This window comes from Polistes canadensis, unplaced genomic scaffold (genome assembly GCF_001313835.1).
Source record: "Polistes canadensis isolate GaletaPanama2010 unplaced genomic scaffold, ASM131383v1 scaffold_101, whole genome shotgun sequence".
In the NCBI taxonomy this organism is placed as follows: domain Eukaryota; kingdom Metazoa; phylum Arthropoda; class Insecta; order Hymenoptera; family Vespidae; genus Polistes; species Polistes canadensis.
The window spans coordinates 472,313-481,163 of NW_014569648.1; the positions used below are offsets into that span (position 1 = coordinate 472,313).

At 32.8% G+C, this 8,851-nt stretch overlaps 1 protein-coding gene across 2 annotated transcripts in view; it reads left to right on the forward strand.

The window, feature by feature from the left end:
- The window catches only part of LOC106787459, a 66,557-nt gene extending 57,715 nt beyond the window's left edge, over positions 1-8,842 (forward strand). The window contains exons 9-13 of one of the 2 annotated variants that reach the window (XM_014749813.1): positions 9-605; positions 700-901; positions 994-1,201; positions 1,287-1,416; positions 5,388-8,842. In XM_014749813.1, coding sequence (XP_014605299.1) covers positions 9-605; positions 700-901; positions 994-1,201; positions 1,287-1,416; positions 5,388-8,214 — 3,964 coding nt within the window. In that variant the 3' untranslated portion in view covers positions 8,215-8,842. The remainder of the gene's footprint in view (positions 1-8; positions 606-699; positions 902-993; positions 1,202-1,286; positions 1,417-5,387) is intronic. The other variant, XM_014749814.1, reaches the window with a different exon arrangement.
- The last annotated feature ends 9 nt before the right edge of the window (positions 8,843-8,851 follow it).

Below are 8,851 nucleotides of genomic sequence, written 5' to 3' on the forward strand. Positions count from 1 at the left end.
TATTAAAGATGTATCATGGCACCATCGAGTGGATCTTTTGGTCCGTCACATTGGTCAACTTGTTCCTTGGAACATTTAGCATTAGCTTTTGAACATGGTATGGATTATTGCTTAAGAAATAAACCTCAAAAGCTTTTTGACAGTCCAATATGTGGTAATGGATTTGTTGAACCTGGTGAACAATGCGACTGCGGTCTCGAAGAGAAATGTGACAATCCTTGCTGCGACGCCACTACTTGCATGCTCTATAAAAATGCTAGTTGTGCTACTGGAGAATGTTGTGACCTAAAAACATGTCGACCTAAATCGGCTGGCACAGAATGTCGAAGCGCCGAACATGAATGCGATTTACCCGAGTATTGTACTGGTCAAAGCGAATATTGTCCCATGGATGTCTTCAAGATGGATGGCGAATCTTGTAGCACGGGAAAGGCATTCTGTTATCAAGGCTCTTGTAGAACTCACAATGATCAATGTAAATTACTTTGGGGTCCTACAGGTGCTTCATCTGATGCTCAATGCTACGATATGAATAACAAAGGCTCCAAACTTGGTAACTGTGGTTATAACAGGATAGAATCTAGTTACGTTAAATGTAGTGATCAGTAAGTTTACTTTTATTACAATTATTGATTGTAATCACTCTCGTTTACATTGATATTTATTTACGCCAATTAAATCTAATCTCTAATATTGTAGAAATTTATTATGCGGAATGTTACATTGCAAGCATTTGAACGAAAGATTGGAATTTGGTATGGAATCAGTAGCGATATTAAGTCATTCTTTTATTAATAATGGTGGAAAGATAATACCTTGTCGTTCGGCAATCGTTGACTTAGGATTAAATCAAGTTGATCCAGGTTTAGCACCCGATGGGGCTAAATGTGCACCTGAGAAAGTAAGACATTAATCTTATTTATGATATATACGTTATTATTTATAGTTTGAACAGTTTTATTTTGATTACCATTACTTTTCTATTCATTTCAGATGTGTGTTAATCAAAAATGTATGCCAATCGCTGACCTTCGAGCATCCGTGTCTGGTGGTAAAGCGTGTCCTAATAATTGTAGCGATAATGGAGTGTGTAATAGTCTAGGTCATTGTCATTGTAATCGTGGATTTAGACCACCTGATTGCACTCAACCAGGCGTAGGTGGTTCCGAGGATAGTGGACCAGCCGAGGATCCTAATGGTGGTAAATTAATACATCACCAATATTTATTAGTTTATTATCATTTAACAGGGTATATATAATTGTATTTCTTATTTATCCATTTCAGCGAGAAACGAGTTCATTATAGCCATTTACGTCATCTTTTTGGGCGTGGTACCGATGTGTGCTCTCATATTGATAGGATATTGGTACCTGAAAAATAGCGGTCAACATTGGAAAAAGGGTGCATTATCTACGTACGTATTTAATGTCGACCGTTTAAAACCGAAACGTAAGCCGCATGCTTTTGCATCACGCGAATTTAGAGTGCCACAATTAAATTGCACCGCTGGTAAGGAGATCTACGAAAAAACTATTAGTTTCTTTACGACCAGGCAACGTGATTCGGAAGATTCGAAAAGAATTTTCATTATTAGCAACACAAATTTTCCCTCCAAGGAGAAACTTCAAATAACTAAAACAGATTTGATATCGACTACAAATCCGGATGCCATTAATTCTAGCGATAAAATTGATTTTGTCAAAAACTCGTCGATAGCTCCTTGCAAAGTTGAAATTGTTAATAGAAAAAGTGATTGTATGGTTGATAAACCGTTGATTACGATCAATTTGAGAACTCAATCTCAGGGAAAGAAAAATAATACTCCGGTACGTTCGAATCAAATGGGCTCTAAAATTGCCGATCGTATTCAACAATTGCAAAAGAGACAATCGAGAAATATTAAAAATTTGACTGTTCAAACGGATTTGAAATTAAACAATTTGAAAGATAATTTGAGCGCAACAACGAACGATGACGATGACAATGTTACGCCGAATTCGAGTGGTATTATGTTGCCTGAGAGAAAAGATGCTTTCAAAAAATCGCCAACTCCTTTTTATAATAAAAAACCGCCACCTCCTCCAGCACCAGCCCAAAGTCTTAAACCAAAGGTCTGAACGTCCGTTTTACACATTTATCTATCTTACGTACATAAATATTTCTAATGTATATACGTATACGTGATCTGATTTTTGACAATGTCAGCAAAATATGTTTGGGTTATATATAGCGTAGTAATTATAATATTACTCGGCTTAATTTTACTTAATATTAAATATTATACATATATATATGTAATAATAATATTTAAAAGATTGATCGTTTTTGAAGTGGCTGTAAGACAAGATTTTGTTTTTCTGCAAAAGATAGCATTTGATATTTGCTTGTTTTTTGTACTTTTTCGTTTTTGTTTCTTTTTTTTTTGTTTTGTGTGTCCTTTGGAAAACAAGTTTTGCTTTAGTGCAAAAGTCACAGACAATTCTAATCTCGGGCTGTGATCTTCGCATTACAAGACATGGTGATGGTGAATATAGAATTTCTTAATTTATATAATATATATAATATATGATGCCAAAATATATACAGAGTGTATATATTTTGTAACTAACAGTACAAACGAGCAGAGGGTGATTCTGCATGAAAAACTAAGCCGAAAATGTAGAATCCAATTTTTTTTTTTTATAAGACTTCGATTTAGAAAAAAAGAAGTTTGAAAATTTGTCGAGTACTCGTGCATTTAATTAAACTTGCAACTCTAGAAATTAAAAACGTGCTCTAAATACTCTTCAAAATATTCAAAAGTAAGATAATGAAATTCGTCCAACTAAAACGAATTTAAATGCACGCGTATTTGACAAATTTTTTAACTTATTTTTCTTCAAAACAAATCCTTATATGAATTGATTTTATTTTACATAGACGACTATATCAATTTTTCATGTAGAATTACCCCCGAATCGCTTGTACCACCAGTTACAGGACACCATGTATATTAAATTAATTTCATTTGAATTCATTGTGCGTATGATCATAATATTTCAATAGTTATAATACAATACTATAATATAAACGTACTTACGAATTATATTCACAAACTGAGATAGATTTAAATACTTACATCGAATGATTTATTTTTATTACAGTATTTTAGCAAATATAATCGAACATTATTGGCTGACATATAGAGTTTTCATTTATATCGTCATAAGTTTTAATTCGTCAAACTCTATTTTTAATTAAATCAGAAATTTTGTTGTTTTAAATGCGAACTTTTCAATGGAAAAGTTAATGAGATTAATATTGTTTATTTTGCTATTAATTAATATATAAACAACAGTATTACAGAGTAACAAGAGTATTTTTTCATTTATTTCGAAAAAGTTTGTCGTTCCTAAAATCATTGTGAGAAATTTAGGTTTAATGTATTTTTTTTTCTCGTGAAAACAAAAACAAATTTATTGTAATCTTTTTTTTTCTGTAATAGGAACAACTTCAGTTTTTTTTTAATTGCGTAATTATAAAATTATATTTGTTAATAACGACGCATAACGATAAATAAAGATTATTTCTTATCTATATTTGGGGAAGGGGGAGGGAGAAATTATGGAATATATTAGAAAATTAATTCGAATTTAATTTTACGCTCGATCGATTAAACGTAATTTTTACTGTATAGTATTTTATGGCGTTATTATTAAAAATTTAGCGAGATTATTACGTAGGAAGCATGCGTGAATATTTATGTGACCGCATGAGCATGTTTGAATCTCTCTCTGTCTCTCAGTAGCTTTGCATATTATGATGATTTAACATATCACGATAGATCAATAATAGCCTTAAGATAAATAGCGTTTAAAAGCCTTCACACGTATTGGCTTGATCAATAAATTGTGTCGGAATTTTCAGTCATTTATATTTCAATAAATAATACTATGCTTATTTTATTAAAAATTTTTAGTACGGATTTAGATACTTGTCATTAAGCTGAATATTATTTTGGAAAACTAATATTTTATATATATTTGAATAAAAACATAATATATTTCAATAAAATTAAATCTCTTAATATCTTAGTATTATTTTTAAGTGAAAACATATTTCTACATTTTATTAAATGTAGAAATATTTATTCAATGCCTCGAATATAAATACTAAATTTGTTTTTACAAAATTAATTTATATCTAAATAGAATTAAATTTAATCCTCTCGTTACAGCATCCTTTAGTAGGAGTATTGTCCCATATAAATTCGCGCTCGTACATGAATATCGTCGCATGGTATATGGGTCGGTCGGCCTTTGCATGAACTGAACTTTCATTATTCAAAATATTTGGATATTTTATATCTAAACAAACCACACTAGTATATATTTTATATTGAAAATTCCAACATTTCTTGTTGATCAAGCCAAATAATTAAAATAAAAGTCCTTTGAAATATTAGCGACAAAATGATGAAATCACATTTTTATTAATCTCCCTTCGAAAATAAATAATAATAATAAAAAAAAATAATATTTCATAGGACTAGCTTATAACATTTAGCTAAAAAAGTTTAATTTAAAATAATCGATCAAATGATAAAAAGAAAATGGGAGAGAAGAATCTAAATCAATCGATGATCAATTAATTATCGTCGAGATATGTAACTTATACTCGTGCCTTAAGTACTCTTTCGATAATCGATAAAATGTTATTTAATGGAAAGTAGTTTAATGTAAGATCAACAAAATTAATAAAATTTTCGTACTTTTTATCCGACGTATTTGTACGACTACAATATTTAGAAAAACAAAAAAAAAAGAACAAAATGGTTTCCTTCTTCCACCGCTTGCTACTAACACTCTAATCTTTTACTAACATTTTCCTGCATTATAATTTTGTATAGTTGTCGCATGCGATTAAATAGAAAAAACAAAAATTCTTAAAATCGATGCAACAAAATTCTCTGTTACGAGGAACGAGCTGCTTCTTGACGTCTTGTGCACACTGTTATTTTTTTTTTTATTCTGGTATGCATGCTTCTTCTAATGGCATAGTGTTCGTCCGTGACGTTCGTTTATATATATTTTACAATATACATAATACACGTTATACGAATAAAACAGTTTTTTCTATAAGTTGTTCACTTGCTAGTTTATCTTAAATGATTTGTGCAGTATTAATTTTAAAATAAATAAATAAATAAATAAATAAATATAAAATAATTACCCTTATTATAAAAAAAAGGATTTAAAAAATATAAAAGATCTATTTATTTCTAAATCGAACAAAAGGGACGATCTAATAAAAACAAAAATAAAATAAAAGAAAACGAATACACCGGTTATTACGCTTGTTATCCCAATATTCCTAAACGCTTAAAAATTTGCTTAAAAATTTCAGGAACAATCGGTGCCACAATGGAATGTCGATAAAAACGATCGACCGTTCTAGCCCTATACCACGTAACATCGAAACGATTGACTGCAGTCTAACTCAAGATCCAGCCTGCGCTAGTCTTCTGCCTAAAACAGAGGTCGATGCGCGTTACAACAACAACTTCTTTGGCCAATTTAAAGGGTTCACGATAACGCCTATTCAGAATCATACGAAATTATCTGAACCAACGATATCAGCACCACCACTGCCTAACGTTCCTACCGTAGCAATAAAGACGAATTTAAAGGCTAATCAAAAAACAAATACTATACGAAATGAATCATTGGCTGAATCATCGCAAACATTTGAAGATAATAATATTAATGCAGCAGCTCCAAAATTACCACCTATGAATCCAGGTTCTACGGCACGTCCATTAATAAGTAGTCCTGTTTTAGCAGCAACAACTTGTACGTCCGTAGAATTGGTACCATCTAAAGTACCAACTAGACCAGCTCCTGATATACCAACGAGAACTGCTCCCCCGCCACCTGTTCTCTTTGCTATACCTAAACCTCAGAGACCCAATAGTACTCCCTTGACAAATTTGGTTGTTGAAGCTGAACAAAAAAAACTAGAAAAAGGTAGTGCACTGAATAGATTGGCATCTATGTTACGATCCAGTTCAAATGTTACGAGATCAAACTCTCAATCTTCTCAAAAGGATGAAAAAAATATGAATTCTTTGACAAGAAATCAACATCTTAAGGCTAATAAGATGATAGATAAAGAGATATTAAGGAACTTGGAAATATCAAATCCTATACCACAAAAGGAGATTGAAATCCCAACACCGGTGATTCCAGTTAATTCGGTCAATGAACTCAGTGGCCTCGAAACTGAAAAAAAGAACGTTGTAATGCGAGCTCAATCGATGAGAGACACCAAAGTAACGTCCAGACCAGCGATACATACATTTGGTTCTATGCGTCAAGCTGCACCAACTGTTAAAAGACCAACCAGCATTCCAGCGAGTATCAGACCAACCTCGCCACCTCCTGGGCCACCTACTGCCGTTGTTACATCTGAAAAAGAGACGAGTAATGATATCAAGATACCTGGTTTACCTGGTTATCAAAATCCACCAGTTAAAACTCAACAACAAGTTCAACCAGCCAAACAAATCGAGGATGTGTACGACGATTGCATGAATTTAGTTTCTGCGCCATCTTTGACCAAGATAATGGAGGAATCGCCATCGAACGATAATATTTATGCGGTTATCGAAGAATCAATCCCAGAGAAGACCAAGAAAAACGTCGAAGTACAGCAGAAGGATGCCGACAACGAATATAAATCACCAAAACGTGTTCAAGCTACACCAAATTTGTCCAACGCCAGCGGTAACGGCGGTGGTGGTGGTGGTGGTGGTGGTGGTGGTGTCAGCGGCGGAGGCAACAGTTTGGAATCGATGGGCCTTTTATCAGAGATCGTATCAGAAATTTCTAATAGAAATTTCGATTCTATATACTCGACTTCGACTTTGGCACGAAAGAAAAAAGAAAAGGATGAAATTGCTAAGGCCAACGAAAATTTAGGATCCAATAGTTCCCTCGGTGGTTATATGAATTCAAATCATTACAAATCACCGGGCAGTGTTTATTCCAATTCCGCATCCGGTTGCAAATTTAATTCCTCAAGTTCGACGACTAGTTCTGGTTATCTTAATCCTTGTGCATTAAATGTACCACAGTCAGTTAAGGAACGTTTAACGAAAGATACTTCGAAGGATAAAAACACTTGCGAGATTTCACCTTTGTTATCAGGTAATTCTCGTAACAGTAACGTCAATGAAGAAATATCGAAGGAACTTGGTCTAGGCACGATTCAAAAACCATTTGTTAATATTACCGCGGATCGGTCTTCTTTGATCTTATCAACAAACAACAGACTAAATGATAAAAAAGAAGATGGAAAAAGTGCAATGAGTAAGCCATTGCAATTAAGTAGAACTAAGACACCACCGAGTCTTACTAATAAAGCTTACACATCAACGAGAACAACAACTAAACAAAATTCGGAAATTAATACGAAATCACCTGTACAATCACCGGACGGTGTTAACAATATTACAACTACTACTATCAAAAATACTTTAGATAAAAATACTAAAGCGAGACAGGTGCCAATTCAAAATAAATCTAATGGCAATATTAATAAACAAAATAATAGCATAGACAAATTAGATTCAAATAATACGAGTGTTAATGGATCATCCGTAAAAAGTGTGCCTTCTAGTACTAACAATAAGGATGATTCAAGTAAATTAAATAGTCCTGATTTAGTCTCGAGTTGTTCGAATTCGAATCAAAATAGTACGAAATCACCGGACGTATTAGGTAATAACCATAAATTAAGTGTGGTACCTAAAACGCAAACACAAAAATCATCGACATTGTCGAGGGCTACAAAAGCCCCAGCAATGCCGATGAAACCATTAAGTATCGTATCAAAGGCTGCCAGCTTAACGGAGAAAAAAAAATCTCCGTCGGGTAACGTTAACATTATTAAATCTTTTTCTTCATCCACGACTAGGGATAATACTTTGAATAATAAAATATCGCCAACTTCGAATAAAAATCCATCGAAAACGAGTGATACGAAAATAACAACAACAGATTCTACGATCAATCCCGTTCAAAGAGCTGCCAATAGCAAATCGAACGTAGCATCGTTGCAACAAAGATTTGAAACTAATAAAACTTCCCATGCTAATTCAACTAGAGCTTTGGCGAATGTCAATAAAAAAGCACTTGGCAAAGTGTCCGATGGTATCACCACAAAAAAATAATTTCATTTATTATAATAATAATATTATATTTCGTTAAACGACATTTCGTTGTGGTTATACGACGAGGATACTAACTTTTTTCTTCGTTACGTTAAATTCTAGTCCATCAATAAACGATTAACATTGACACGATCTAGCTATACGCGTGCGATATAACTATGAAAGATTGTATCTTTTCTGATCTATGTATACGTACGTACACAAATATACCGGATATCCCAAAAGTCATGGATTTTAATTAAAAGAAATTCAATAATCTGTATCGTCGAAGAAAATGATTTTTGCTTTATTCGCATTAAAACATACGAATTATTTTTTACAAAAATGTGCGTGTAACTTGAAAACGTTCGAGAAATCTACGGGATGACTTATTGGAAATGATCTTAACTTCACTCTTATTCTCATTTGTTACTTCTTTTTGGTCGATGATCCATGACTTCTTTTGGGACACCTTGTATATAAAAATGCACATTGCAAAAGAGTACAAGAAATGATTTTGTTCCGAGGCTTTACGATGTAACATGCTCGACGAACAAAAACGTTAAGTATATTTTAACATGAGAAAGGCGTTCGACTTGAACGCGTCTTCCGAAGTGAAGATAAATATACAAAAATATGATATATATATATATATATA